Below are 15,497 nucleotides of genomic sequence, written 5' to 3'. Positions count from 1 at the left end.
AGGAAGGGAAGTACAGTAACTATTAAAAATATTATAAATTAATATATAAATATGTACATTTTAGAATATTGTATAAGAGAATACACATTAGAATATTATAATAGAATGAGCACTGGATTTGAAATAAGGAATACTCAGATTTAAATCCTGCCCCTTACTACCCCTGGGACAATGAACAAGTCATTTCACCTTCTTTAGTGACACTTCTCTGCATAAGAGGGACAATTACACTTATCGTAACTATCTCACAGGGTTGTTATGAGGCTCAAACAAGATAGTTAAGTATTCTGCAAGCCTGAAAAGCTATATAAATGTTAGTTGCTTTTTTTTAAAGCACTTTCCGTGGTAAAAACTGGAAAAGAAATTGGGAAAAGTGGGTGCCCATCATCAGAAAATGAACAAAGTACGGTATGCGAATGCAATGTAAGACTGCAATGCCTTGAGAATTTATGCATATTAGGACTTCAAAGAAATATGAGGCTTCCACGAACTGATATAAAGAAAGCAAAATAAGGAAAACAATAGATACAATGACTACAATAATATAAATACAAATACTGAAGGATAGCTCAATTAAGCAGTTCAATCAACATTGATTTCAGAGGAGAAATGATGAAACATACTTTTTTCCTTGAGGAAGAAGGAAGAGAAAGTGGAGAAGAAAAGGACACTATGGATGCTGAATGTTGTATATTCTGACATACGAGGGTGCTGTGATGCTACTTTTTGCTTAACTGCGTTTCTTTTTTATAAGCCCTCTCCAAGGGCTTTGGAGAGGGAGAGGGTAATACTGGAAAATTATTGGGGTATAAAAGACAAAAGGCCTCAGTTAAACCAAAAAGCCAATTGTTATTACTGTGGCATTAAGTTATAAAAATGAACAGTGATTTTTCTTTTGCTTTGGTCCTTACTCTCTGAATGAATGAAGACATATCAAAAGAATTGAGACTTTCACCAAAATACTTATCTCCTCAGTGGCAAGGTATTTTGATATATTATTCCTGATGGCCAATCAGGGAAAGTTCAGAGTCGGATATCAAGTAAGACGACAATAAATTCAAGTTGGGCAAACTAGGTGCAGGAATAGAGGAAGAAGGGGTGCAGTAACTTTCACCAATGTGGCAACACACTGATACTGTGGTTTTAAAGTTTGAAAAAGCACTTTATATTATTTGGACTTTACAATAATCCTAAAGGGTAAACATTATAGCCACTATCCCCATTTTACAGTGAAGAAACTAAAGTACCAAAAGGTTAAGTAAGCTGGTAACAGTGGTGCAGTATCAGGCCCTCTTGGCTTAGGGTCCAGCACTCTGTCCACTGCCCTCAATATACAAGAAGAAAGGAAATCAATTCAAACACCAGCACTTCTAAGATGAGCCTGAATGTCTGAGGGCAAAAGAATGCTAGGAAATGAGACACCATAAACCAAAAGAAACTTTAATATTTCTCTATGCAATACAGGTAGGCCTTTCAAGTATCTGAAAGTATTATCAGTGAAGGATGTAAGTATTTTTTTTCAGGAAGGAACAAGCTAACTCCTGTAAGTATACTTTTATTTCATCATCTGCCGTTATTAAAGATTTCTTAGCTGCTTGTACATTTTATTACATGCTGACTTATTAACCATAAAAAAACCCTGTAAATCATCAGATTTTATGTCAAATAAAAATTACTAGCTGTCCTATTTTTATCTGCTTAATGTTACTGGAAAAAAAACCAAACTTTGCAAAATATGTATACTTTACTTGATGGAAAAAGGATTGTTGCAAACACTATCATACTACTGAAGGTAAATGAGCCTACCCAAAGATTTGTTTTCCTCAAATTACAACTTTCCTGAAATGGAGAGAGTGATCTTGTTAATAAACCACAATCCATGGAGAGAACAGTACTATAATACAGAAAGAGGATGATAAATGATATAATGTTTAACACTTACATTTTCTATCTTATAACCAATTCTCAATATACCACCAATAAAGAACTGATCATCCTGCAAAATAAAAAAAAAATTAGAATCATAAATGGAAGTTATTTTCTCAAAACAAAACAAAACAAAAACCCTTTAACATTTTGTATTAAGCTAGTAATGTCACAGAGCCTTCAAAAAACAGTATGATTATTAGTAAATCATGCAAAATACCTTCATGCCCAAGGAACCACAAAATTACAATTCAGAATTTATCTTAAAGTGTTTTAATGACAAAATCAATCAGTTATAACAAAAAAGTCCTTTTTTTAATAAGTAATTCCTTAATCCCTCGTTAAGATCACAGGAAACTATTTCCTGAAATTCACCATCTTCTGGACTTTTCTTAAGAATACCCTGGCTTATCTAAAATATTGTAAAGGATTATCAGAAGAAAGTATTATGAGGAATTATACCATGGAGCCTTCCTAAGATTTAACACAAAAATTGAAATTGTTTCTAAAGCTTTAACTGTTGTTCTTCAGTTGGTTCAATGGTGTCCAACTCTTTATGACCTCATGTGGGTTTTGTTTTTGGTTTTTTTTGAGGCAAAGACACTGGTATGGTTTGCTATTTCCTTCTCCAGCTCATTTGACAGATGAAAAAACTGAGGCAAACAGGGTTAAGTGACTTCCCCAAGGCCACAAAGTTAGTAAAGTGTCTGAGTCCAGATTTGAACTCAGGAACATGAGTCTTCCTGACTCCAGGTATGGCACTCTATCCAGTGCACCACCTAGCTGTGTGAGCTTTAATTAGGTTAATCTCTACTAGTGGTGTCAAACTCACCACTACTGACTTAGAAAACCACAAATTAACATTACATATCTTGTATTGTATTTTTTACTTTCTTAAACATTTCCCATTAAATTTTAATCTAGTTCAGGCCACAATCAGGAGTTTTGACACCTCTAGTCTACACCAAGGATTTTTATAAATGAACTACTCTGAGGTAGAAAAGGAGATTTTTTTTTCACATACCACACTGCAATTTTTGGGAACAGGCCCAGAAACATCTATGTTGTGGATATTTATGGAAAAGCCTATAAGCAATGCTATTTTATAAATTCTTTGGTTCTTAAATCCTCTAGTTTCTCTCCCAAACACCTCAAACAATAAACTTACAATCATGTGAGAGCACTAATTCTTAGGATGACAGAAATACAATTATATGTAAACTTTTATAATCCTGAAGGAAAGGGGCTGGACTTGATGATGTCTTGGAATGTCTTCCTGCTCTGTGATACAACATCTGGTTTTACTGAGAGGTCAACAGTCAGTTAATTATTAAACATACCCAAATACCTTTTTTTGGTAAATTTTTTAAATTTTAAACTTAAATACCATTTTCATAATATTAATATAATCATAGAATTTTGGAGCTGAAAGGGACCTTAAGCAAAACTTAATCCAACCCCTCATGTTATGAGATGAGGAGATTAAAGCCTTGGAGAAGTGACATACTGGACCTTCTCATGGGCACAAAGACAGTTAGTGGCAGGTCTATTCCAAATTACATCACAGATGGAAGAAGTCTTAGATATGAAAGGATCAGGTAACCTAAGGAGAAAAATTGCCAATTTATCAACCCAAGTATGACCAATCAATAAGTGTTAACTAAGCAGCTAGATGGCACAACGGATAAAGTGAAATCAGGAAGACTCATCTTCATGAGTTCAAATCCAGTCTCAGACACTTACTAGCTGTGTGACCCTGAACATGTCACTTAGCCCTGTTTGCCTCAGTTTCCTCATCTGTCAAATGAGTTGGAGAAAGAAATGGCAAACCACTCTAGTATCTTTGCCAAGAAAACCCCAAATGGGATCATAAAGTGTCAGATCCGACTGTACAACAATAAGGTAAGTATCTACTATTTGTAAATCATCATATTATGTGCTAGCCTACAAAACAGGGTCCTACCCTGAAGTGAGGTTTATAATTTAGCCAGGAAAAAATGTATAAATACATGTATAAATAGAAAATAGGTGATTTTGAAGAAAAGGAACAAGCAGTTGGAACTATCTTAAAAGGCCCCATGTTGAATGCAGCACTTAAGTTGAGCCCTGAAAGAAAGTGGGGATTTACAGAGAGAGAAATTGGGAGGGAGTACAACCAGGTATGGATAACAGCCATTGCTAAGGCAGAGTGCCATGTGTAAAAAATTGTTAAAACAGTTCATTCACCAATAGAGTGCATGGAAACGAGCAACTTGAAAGGAGGCTGAAAAGATAGGCTGACACTAGATCATAACAGGCTTTAAGTAACAGAGAAATTGATTTATATTAGGTCCTCAAATTAACAGGGAACTAGTAGAGTTTAATGAGTAGGGAAGTGACATGGTCAAATTTTGCTTCAGGAAATTAATTTGGCAGTTGTTTGAAGGATGTATTGGAGAAGGAAAATACTTGGGGCAGGAAAACTAATTGGGAGGCTATTGTAATAATAGTCCAGGAGGGAGATGATGAGGACCTGAACTAGGCCAGGGACTTACGTAATGGAAGTTAAGGAGGTGGATGCAAAAGATATTGTACAAGTAGAAACAACAAGATCTGACAGCAAATCGGATATACAGGATGAAAACCAATGAGAATTTTAGGACAGTACTGACGCTATGAACCTGACAGACTGGAAGGATGGTAGTGCCCTTAATAACACGTTTGGTATAGGTGAAGATTTGAGGGGAAAGACAGTGAGGTCTGTTTTGAATCTGAGACATACTAAATTTTAGATGTCTCCAGGATATTCAGTTTTAAATGTCCAAAGGCAGTTGATGAGATGGAATTGAATTATAAAAGGGAGAACAGGGCTGAAAATACAGATCTAGGAATTATCAACACAGAAATGATCATTAAATTCACAGGTGAGTATATGAGGTTACCACTAGAAAGAAAGGAGAGTCCAGGACTGAGCCTTGGGGTACAGCTACAGATTTGGGGTGTGTTGGAAATGATGACCCAACAAAAGAGAATGCAGAGGGAAAGGCAGACAAATGGTAGGAGGAAAGCCAAGACAGCAGTGCCATGAAAACTGAGAAAAGAGGGTCCAGAAGGAATGGGTGGTCAATGAAAAAGTACCGCTCATGTGCCAGACACTGTACTAGATGCTGAGGATATGGACACAATGAATGAAATAATTCCTTCTCAAAAGGACAGCAAACGCTGAAGAAAGGTCAAGAGGTGAGGACTAAGAAAAGGTAGTCGGATACAGCAATGAAAAGATCCTGAGTGCTTCTGGAGAAAAGCTTCAACTAGGTGATGAGGTTGGAAGATACACTGTAGAGAGTTTAGTAGGGGGAGGTAATAAATGTGATGGCTTTTTCATACTTAGCCAAGAAGGGGAGGAGAAAGGTAAATAGCTGGCAGAGCAGGATCTAGTGAGGGTTATGGATATGAGTACATAAGCCAATTTATCTTACTCAAAATTATCTTTCAAAGTAAGATATTCCCTACTCCTGCATGCCAAGAATCAGGGCCAGGATGTACCAACTTCTGCCTCTAGGCTAGGCTTTCACCTTGCTCATGATTCCTACAAAGGCAGCCTTCAAGACTCCCCCAGATATCATAACTCCTGCTTAGGCACAGGTGGGTGAGGTGGGTCCAAAAAACACCCTGCCACAGCACTAGGAGTTAAGGGCTATAGTGGCACCTTAAGGACCTGGGCCCAAAGGAGACTGAGCCTTTTAATTCCTTGACTTCATCAACAAACCTCTTTCCATTTATTAATACTCTGGCTGGACTCAATTCCTAAGGATTAGCTTATTCCCAACCCCTTCATATTAATCTTATCCCTGTGATACTGAACTGCTAAAGCTCGATCCTAACAGTGTTTCCTAATCTCCATTCCTTTCAACCCTGCCCCTCCCTCCCACCCTCAATCACATACACACTCACATATACACACCCACCCCTACCCACCCACCAAAATACACTCTCACACTCCACATATGTCCAGTGCTTCCACTAAACCTTCTGGAATTCCCACTTCATAACTAACAAATTTATTTTCATTTTAGGCCTCTTCCTGTCTTATACTTCCATCCTCTGACACTCATTAAGAGTTAGTTCCACCCAATGACACTGCATCCTTGGTTATGCTTTTCAGTACCTATGCACTTTCTTGTACACCTACCCAACTCACTGGTTCTGGTGAAAGAGTCAAACTATTCTGTGTTGCCATATCCCAAGTCTTCCTCTACTAACATGTCCTCTGAAGTTCATTCAGGCTAAATGTATCATTTAATAACAGGTTTGGGTAGTTATGATCTACCAAAACCTCAGGACATTCTCTCTTTCTCAGTGAGTTCAGTGCCTAACTCCTGCCCTCATCCTAGGGGACTTCAATCCATCTCAGCTACAGATGGTGCTGGTTCATGTCCAAAAACTGCAAATTCTTTTGCCTATTTAAAATGATAAATTAAATTTTTAAAGATGTATTCCAAAATATTTTAACATTGTGTCTCTTGCTATGCCATGCTACTCATAACACTAACCTTTGTCCTCTCCATGACCATTAATCTCTGCAATCTTAAATACTTTCCCAGGCCATTACTTTAGCTCTGGTTCCACTTTCCTCTCTTCCCAATCTAAACACATGGTTGAACAGGTTCCATTCCGAACTGTCCTTTATCCTTAGATCTCTTGTTCCCTTATCCTACTATACCTTAACAAACCCCAAACCTAGGTTACTCCTACCATCTGTTTGGCACACTCCTACTCACTAAATGCTGACTTGAGCTCAAAGTGACGATGAGTCACTAAGCATTTATCAAATGTCTACCTTGTCTTAGCTACTCTGTTAAACCCTAGAAATACAAAGGCAAAAACCTAGTCCCTGCTCTCAAAGAACTAGCTCATATTCGAATGGGGAAGATGACACGCAGATAGCTATGTACAGACAAGAAACATACACCATACATAGGAGGTATTCTCACAGGGAAGACATTAGAATTGAGGGAGGACTGGGAAAAATCATGTGAAGGTGGAATCTGAGTTGAGACCTGAAGAATCCAGAGAAACCAGAGAGAAGAAAGAGCAAAGAGAAGGAAGGGAGACCATTCCAGGAAGCCATTAGGGACAGCCAGTGAAAAGGTATGGAAGCAAAGAGAAAGTCAGTGTCACTGAATATTACAGTATATGTAGAAGAGTTGTATTAAGAAAAATGGAAAGATACTAAGGGGCCGAGTCATAAAGGGTTTTAAAAGCCAAACAGATGATAGTTTATTTCATCTTAGGGAGCCACTGGAGTCTATTGAGTAGGCAGGGAGCATCATTAGACCTGTACTTTAAGAAGATGAACTTGACAGCTGAGTAGCGGATGGACCAGAAGGAGAAGAAACTTGAGATAAGAAGTCCAAAAGGAAAGCTAAATCCAATAGTCCTGGCTCGAAGTGATGAAGGCCTGAACCAGGGTGGAAGCTGTGTCAGAGAAGAGAAGGGGGCATATTCAAGAAATGTTGCAAAGGAAAAATCAACAGGACTTTGCAATAGACCGGGGGGTGACACAGGATGGGGGAAGGTAGCCATGGCAGGAGGTGAGAGATGGCCAAGGATAACACCTAGGTTGTAAGCTTGGGAGACTGGGATATCAGTGTTGCTCTCAACGGTAATAGGGAAGTATGGAACAAAGGAGGAAAGTTAAAGTTAAAGGAATTAAGTTCAAGATATCTATGTGACATCCACTTGAAATGTCTAAGTGACAGAGATGTGAGACTGGAGCTCAGCAGAGAGGTTATGGCTGGATAAATATATCTGAGAATCACCTACATGAAGACGATACTTGAACTCACAGGAACTGAAGAGATCACTAAGCAAGATAGTATAAAGGGAGAAAACAGGGCCTAGACCAGAGCTCTGTGCAGCACTGATTATTAGGAGGCATAACCTGGTTAAAAATCCAGAAAAGGAGACTGATGTGACTGTCAGAGACATATAAGGTTGTAAAGACCTAGTTCTAACAAAGCACATCAAGTTATGTATCCTAGTGCCACTTACCACAACTTTCTTTGCCAAATCCACAATATCTTCCAACAATTCAATATGCTGCAGTCTCTTCAAACTTAATTCACAAGTGCTAGAGCTGCTTAAAGAAAAAAACTGTCTTAGAAATGGGTAAGATTTTATATTGCCTGATTCTGAACATTAGTATTAAAATTCAACTGTATATAGGAATAGCTGACATTTATTTAACATTTTAAGGTTTACGAAGTGATTCATAGACCTTTTTTCATTTGATCCTCGTAACTGAGCAAACTATTACACCCTCCTCTTCATTCTGCACAGCACTGATGATTATTTATAATAACAATCCTTAAGCTTATTTTTTCATAATTAGGGAACTGTTTGTAAGTTCAAATATCTGGAACCACTGGTTAGAAATCAACCGTCAAGAAATTAACAGTTAGTATCTAATGACTAAAGTAGAGGAATAATATGAAATAACCAAATGCAATGCTTCTACCATACTTGACATTGGTGAGGCTTTTATTAGTTATGAATGCAGTCTTGGTCTTATTTGAAGAAATATGTGAATAAACTGTCAAGGACTGGAATTGAATAAATCACCACTGAATTCAAGTATGTGAAGGACTAAGACAAATATGATGTTAAGTACTTGTTAGAGAGGATTAAAAAAATAAGTTAAATAGGATTAAGGTACAAAAAGGAATTTAATCGTAAAAGAACAAATGTAAGACTGTAAGGATGACTAAGTAACATAGGAATGGGTTACATAATCACTGTTCTTAATTTTATTTAGATATTTAAATATATTTTGTTTAATGTATTTAAATAAAAACACTTAAATTTATTTAGCTACTTAAATATAGCAGATATCTAACTGTACCTTATACAGTTAGGACTAGAAATAAGTAGATGAACCACATTCTCTCAAGCTTTTTTTTTTCTACTTTTAGAATTCATTTTTCAGGAAAATATAACATTCTCTCAAAAGTCAAATAAAGCAACAAAACTACATAAATAACACGACTTGCTTACCTGATATCTATACAAGGATGCAATTGAGATACAACAGGATTCTGTTCACGTTGAAAAAGAAGTGGCCAGAAGATGTATATTTTAATGACATCACAGTAATCTCGAAGGACATGAAGTGGCTTACTACACCAGATTTTGCAGATATCCAGTTCTTTGTAAAAAAAAAAAATTAATATTGCTAGGTTTTTTGAGTAGAAAAAAAGATAGGTGATAAGAACATAAAGTACAGATTAGAAAACGACAGGAAACCAGTCAAAACGAAAATATCTCTCCATCATTGCTAACTGGTTGTTCAAGATTTTTTGGCAATTTATTTTAAAAATAACTTGAGATCTTAAATGCAAAACAATTATTAGGAATAAATTTTTAAAGAAGTATGACACCACACACAAACATAGATAGATTTTATTAATTCTTTTATTATACCATCAGTGGGGAAAAAAAAGGGTCAAGTGCTAAATTACTTACCTAGATTTGCCTTAACTTGTGAATATTTTCTGGGATATGCACCACCCTGAAAAAAGGAAATATGTTTTATTGCTCTTTGGTAAAAACATGGTTGCATATTCAACTATACATTAACTACACAAAATGACATATGTGCTATGCTTTAATCTATAAACTACTGTTTTAGGCCACTTTCAATCTACCATTCACCAAATTCTTTTCCAGCAGCTACCATGCTCCCTTCCACAATTTTCAATTACTCACTTTAGGTCAAAAATACAACTATGACCCATCATGTAAATGAGTTAAAACTCAAATCCATTTCTGTCTCAATTCAGATTATATATATCTTAATCTTTAATCTATCACATCACAGTCTTCTGAGAAGTAAAAATGTAACGAAATTAGCTATGGCCAATGAAATACATTTCTTGTCCTACTTTAAAATTTTTTATTCTGAACCAAAAAATAAAGATTTCCATATATATAGAACAGAAAGGTAATTCTATTACAAAAACATGAAGTTCTATTTCATACATTTGCTATTCTACAGTATATAGAAAAAAAGCATATAATATATAGCAAATTCCTCATATTACTTCTACAACTGTCCTTCACTGTGCTTCCTTTTTAACTTCCTTCTGTTCTCTATGCATTAAAAAAAATTTCAATGGTCATTTTCTTTTGCATCACTATTGCTAGTCTTCTCTCCACACCACCCCTATGTCCCCAAATAAAAACCAAAAAGGGAAAAAAAAAAACCCCTCATGATAAGCAAAATGAAGCAAAATAAATCTACACAGTGGCCATGTCCAAAAATATGTCTTTCTGCAAAATGACTCAACATAGATCCTCTAGAGATACAGTTGGCGATTACATTGATCTGAGTTCTTAAGTCTTTCAAATTTATTTTTAAGTACAATGCTGTCATTATATCAACCCTTCTCCTAGTTCAGCTCATGCTACCCAGGATTCTCAGCAATTGTCTCTTTAATCATGTCTTATGATACAATAACATTTCATTACATTCATACACCACAATATGTGCAGCCATTCCCCAATTACTGGACACCCCATCAGATTCTAATTCTTTACTTTTTTTTTTATTCAGGAAGTCCATTTTGCTTGCAGCTCTTTCTTTCCTATTTGTTAACAATGTTGTTTAAATTATAAGTAATGTTAAGTTGCTTCATATACTTCCCATGCTGTCAAAAATTAAATAAGAGACAATATCTCCATTCCCATACAAATTTGAAGTGAATATATTTCTTGAGCTCAAACTACAGTTCCAGCAGCTTTTTTTTTGAACTTGATACAAGTACAAAAGAAATTCCTGTCAATTTAAATGTGCAATTGAAGAACTTTTACCAATCTTCAATTGTAAGTGATTAATCTGCAGTGTAATGACTCGCTAAAAGGTATGTATCAAGAATCTAACAATTACATAAATGTCTTCCAAGAGACAAATATGTTAAATATTATATGCCACAGGCTGATATATTTAGCAGTACCTACCTGTGTGAAAAGACATTTTTAAAGATGAAATACATAAAATATCATTACAGATCAGCATTAACAAATAAACATCTGCATTTGATTCTGATGATAGGTAATAATAATTTTCACCTAATTAGGTGAAACGTCATCTTCCCCAGAAAAGAATTCCATTCTTCTCATTAGTTGATCTGTATTATAAAACTTGACATATATTATTATGTTTTGAATTTCATCAATTAAAATTTTTTGTACATTTGTTTTCTCATTATATATGTACCTATAGAATACTTTTAATTTTGCCTATTGGACCGCAAAGGCAGAAATATTTACTATCTGGTCCTTTATAGAAAAAGTTTACCAACCTCTGATCTAGTCCATTGAAGTTCCATTTTTTTCCCTGCTGAGTTTTACAAGCTAAGGTATTCGTGGTTGTAAGTCTGACTTTGGGGCATCTCTAGATCAACAATAACTTTTTAATGTTAGTTTTATATTAGCTTCTTTGGGTTACTTATCACTCCAGCTTTAGTTCCTAAATTAGGCTTCCATGCCAGGACCAGGGTTCTCCCCTGCTACACTTTTGGGTAGGGTTGCTGATTGTTCTCATCCTTGTTCCCTTGGGTTACTATGCTGATGTCTACTTTCCAAGACTAGGATCGTCCCCCCTTGACTGGATCTTCAGCACCCTCTACTACTCCTCAGGACAGAATATTATCAATCTTGGAACCCACCTTGGGACTTTCTTGGGTGACCCCACTGTTCTCCTGCTTCTAGACCAAGTGTCATGCTAAGCTACATGTGTCTATGGCCAGGCTCTGGTTATTCTGGGAAGCTATTAACTTGTCTGCCTTTTTTGGCTTTGCTGGTGTCCCCTATAGCTACTGCCCAGGAACTTCTGGCTAAATTTTTGCGCAGTTCTGGGATGGAAGAATCACTGTAGTTTCTCATTGGATTTTTTTTATTATTTTGAGGTCTGCTGTAAATTTTAGATTTTCATTTGAGAGGGTCAAGCACCCATCTTAGCTGGAATCCCATTTCATTATATTTTTTAAAAAAAGATTTATTTTATAGTCATTGCTCCTCTGAAATCCTACTCTGATGTTTCACCGTGGCATAGAAGTAGTTCAGGGTTTCCAGAGGTAAGGCTAACACAGCACAAACTCTGGCTTCCTACCAACCAAAAGACATCTGTAGTCCGAGATTTAGCCTAATTTTGGAACCTTAATGCCAGGTTTTTAAAGTCGCCTTTCAGAGAGCATCCAAGATAAATCACAAAGCTGCAATACGAACCAGAGAATGACTTACCCATCCACAAGAGAAAAAAAACAAACAGATTTTGTAAGTACTAAAGTAAGCCCTCACAGGTCCAAATTCCATACTGAGAAGTGTTAAATAAGAACCTCTGGGAGTTCTTATGCTTCTGCAATAGTACTATGAATCCACCAGGAGCAGAATACAAGTACGCAAGAAGAGATTCCTGGAATTATTACTTCAATATAGCTATCAATAAATATTATGAATAAAACTCAAGTACCAATCAATCAACAAGAATTTATTAAGGGCTTACAATGTGACATGGTTGGCACTGAAAATACGAAGATAAAAATGACACAGTCCCTGACATCAAGTAAGTACAATTCCATCAAGGGAGATAACACGCATACGTAAGCATATAGAAAATAAAATACGTAGGGGATAGGCCCCACTAACAGTTGGGGAGGATCAAGAAGTAGCTCGTATCACTTGTCAGTTCTTCCTCTCACTTTTTTCTCCTATTGGGAATTTTCTTACTTCTAACATTTAATCTCTTCTAATCAGAGAGGATGAATGATTTTAATAACTGGCAGATACAATGAAAAATTTGATTTCTTATAATGATTTGTCATATGAACGTAATTTCTCTTCTATATAAAGGTTCTTTTAATTTCTACCCTCAACATACACCTTTGCCAATAATGAGGTATGAGAGATAAGCCGAAAATGTTTGTTTCCATAAAATTGAAACAACCACTAGAAAAGTAACTAAGTAAAACTGGATACAGCCAGTCTTATCTTGTTTTGCTGTTAGAAGTCAGTAAGTAGGACAAAGGTTAGGCTTCGAGTGCTCATTCTTAATAGGTTCATGAATACTAACTTCTCCACCTCCAGGAGGTGCCATTTTCTGAACATGCAATGTATGTAGAAGGAGGAAAAACATGCCAAAGGGATAATATGTAATAGGCGTACAGGAAAGTTATATACTCCAGACTCCTCAACCAATGAGGAAACAGAGGAGGGACTCTGCCAGGATTAGAGATAAACAGGAACTCTTGCTTCTCCGTGGGTCTATTCCATAGGACACTCACTTTTGCAATTCATAATAAACTGGGCTTTTAACTTCATCCCTCCTGAGTCCAACTGAGTTATTTCTCACAGGTGGAGTAGACAAAATGCTGAAATTAGAATCAGGAAGACCTGGGTTCCAATCTTACCTTGCATATTTAATAGCCTTGTGACCCTGGACAAATTTAACTTCTGTCAGCCTCAGTTTCCTTATCTACAAAATGGCAATAATAATAGTACCTACTTCAAAAGGTGGCTGTGAGGATCAAGTGAAATAAAATAAGTAAAGTGCTTTGCAAACCTTAAAGGACTATATAAATTCTACCTATTATTATTATCATCATTCTCTTCACTTTTTAGTTTCCACTGTCTCACATTCTTGGTTTTTTGGGCAGCTTCCTTCCCTCTTTCAGCTGTCTTTTCAAAAGCAGAGATGGCATTAAAAATCATTCATTCACTCACATTAGCTTTGACTATGAACTTTAAAATGCATTTGATTTTTTTAAAATGCTCACCTGTTCACAGCAAAGTTTAGTAATGCGAACATAGCTGCTGCCAATTAAATCTGCCTCAGAGATGGAATTCTCCATTGTGCATGATCCTAAAGGCCAGCAAAAACAAATACAAATTCCAAATCAGTAAACTGAATACAAATTCTTAAAGAGAATCTTATCTTTTGTCACAATCAAAAGGATAGTAGAGACAACCATTGGCTCTTATAGAGTACCTGAGCTGGATGGAAGGGCGTATAATGGAAAAAATATTGGCTCTGGAGGCAGAAGACCCAAGCTCAATTCTCAGCTCTGGATTTCCAGTTAAATGGAAATACGAAAAGTTGTAGAGCAGCCCAGATTTCCCATAAAAACTCCAGTTAAGATCAAAAGAGTACCAGCTTATAATTACTACTAAAAGAAATGCAAATCAAAATAACCTTCATCCTAATATTCAGCAAATTGGCAAGGATGACAAAAGACAGGAACAGTCAATGTTGGAGGGATTGCAGAAAGTCAGGAATACTAAAGCATCGTTGGTGGCACTGTGAATGGGTACAACTATTCTAGACAGTTATTTGAAATTATTTGAAGAAAGTGATAACAAAAAAAGTTCATATCCTTTAATCCAGAGACTTCACTAGTAGGCATATACCCCAACAAAGCAAAATACAGAAAGAAATTACAGGAATGTAATGAAATATTACTTTACTGTAAGAAAAGATGAAAGTGAAAATACAAAGAAGCATACAATGAGTCATGAACTGGTGCAATGAGAAGTAAGCAGAGCAAGGAAAACAATACATATAATGACTACAACAACACAAATGCAAAGATTAATAACAATAAGACACCTGAAACTCAGTAATAAGAAATTGTAAAAAGCAAGTTTGGCCCACAAAAGAAATGAAAACTCCCCCTATTCCTTTGTAGAAGTCCACAGGTGTAAAATATTGCACATAGGGTCAGCTTTTTTGTGTGTTAATCAGTTTTACTGAACTTTTTTTCTTCCTCTTTCTTTTTTTCTTAAGTACTGTTATAACAGTGGCTCTCTGGAGGAGAGAGTGGGAGGAATACAGTAAGAAATCAAGGTGATATAAAAACAAGAGATGGCAATGATAATACATTTTTAAAAGAGTAACAGATCAAGTAAAGATTAAGAAATTCAAACAGAGTTTGACTGCCCAGTGCAAGAGTGTAGGAGGGGATGGGACCTGGCCCTGGTACAAAATCCCAAATTAAGATCTGAGGCTACACTAAGTAAACAGAAGACACTAAACACTATGAAGAAATATAATCTCTGAAGAGATGTTGAAGAGGTAAACTCAGAAGAGAGTACACAGGTATAAGCAGAAACCTAAAAACAAAAAAAAAAGCTTGCACACAAGGACTACAAGAATATAATAATTAAGAGATTAAAAAAAATGAAATAAGCACTCTGGAGACAAAAAATAGAAAGAGAACAAGCTTAGAATTGAAGGTGGAAAACCATATCAGGAAGGGGGCAATAAGAACTTCATGAATTCAGGAAACAAAAAGAAAATTAGAACAAAATCAAAAGGTTGAAAAAAAGGTAAGGTATCTTTTACCTAACATTTGTAATGTCAGTCAGTCAATAAGCATTAAGTTCCTACTATGTGCCAAAAGATAGTCCTTGCCCACACTGAGCTCACAATCTAATGGGAGACAACAAGCAAACAAATATGTACAGACAAGCTATATATAGGATAAACAGGAAATAATTAACAGGGGAAATGCACTAGAATCAAGAGAGATTAGGAA

The 15,497-nt window shown here is 36.0% G+C and overlaps 1 protein-coding gene across 5 annotated transcripts in view; it reads right to left on the bottom strand.

Moving 5' to 3' along the window:
- Positions 1-15,497, bottom strand: part of TTC3 (tetratricopeptide repeat domain 3) — a 201,205-nt gene that overhangs the window by 183,391 nt on the left and 2,317 nt on the right. For all 5 annotated transcript variants that reach the window (XM_078146523.1, XM_078146524.1, XM_078146522.1 and 2 more), the window contains exons 2-6: positions 13,740-13,825; positions 9,430-9,475; positions 8,962-9,112; positions 7,960-8,044; positions 1,943-1,996 (exon numbers count right to left, since the gene is read on the bottom strand). In XM_078146523.1, coding sequence (XP_078002649.1) covers positions 1,943-1,996; positions 7,960-8,044; positions 8,962-9,112; positions 9,430-9,475; positions 13,740-13,814 — 411 coding nt within the window. In that variant the 5' untranslated portion in view covers positions 13,815-13,825. The remainder of the gene's footprint in view (positions 1-1,942; positions 1,997-7,959; positions 8,045-8,961; positions 9,113-9,429; positions 9,476-13,739; positions 13,826-15,497) is intronic.

Source organism: Phascolarctos cinereus, unplaced genomic scaffold (genome assembly GCF_003287225.1).
Source record: "Phascolarctos cinereus isolate Bilbo 61053 unplaced genomic scaffold, phaCin_HiC Scaffold_726;HRSCAF=1367, whole genome shotgun sequence".
Classification (NCBI taxonomy): domain Eukaryota; kingdom Metazoa; phylum Chordata; class Mammalia; order Diprotodontia; family Phascolarctidae; genus Phascolarctos; species Phascolarctos cinereus.
Note: the sequence above shows the minus strand (reverse complement) of the source record. Positions and strands in the feature narration are given on the sequence as shown.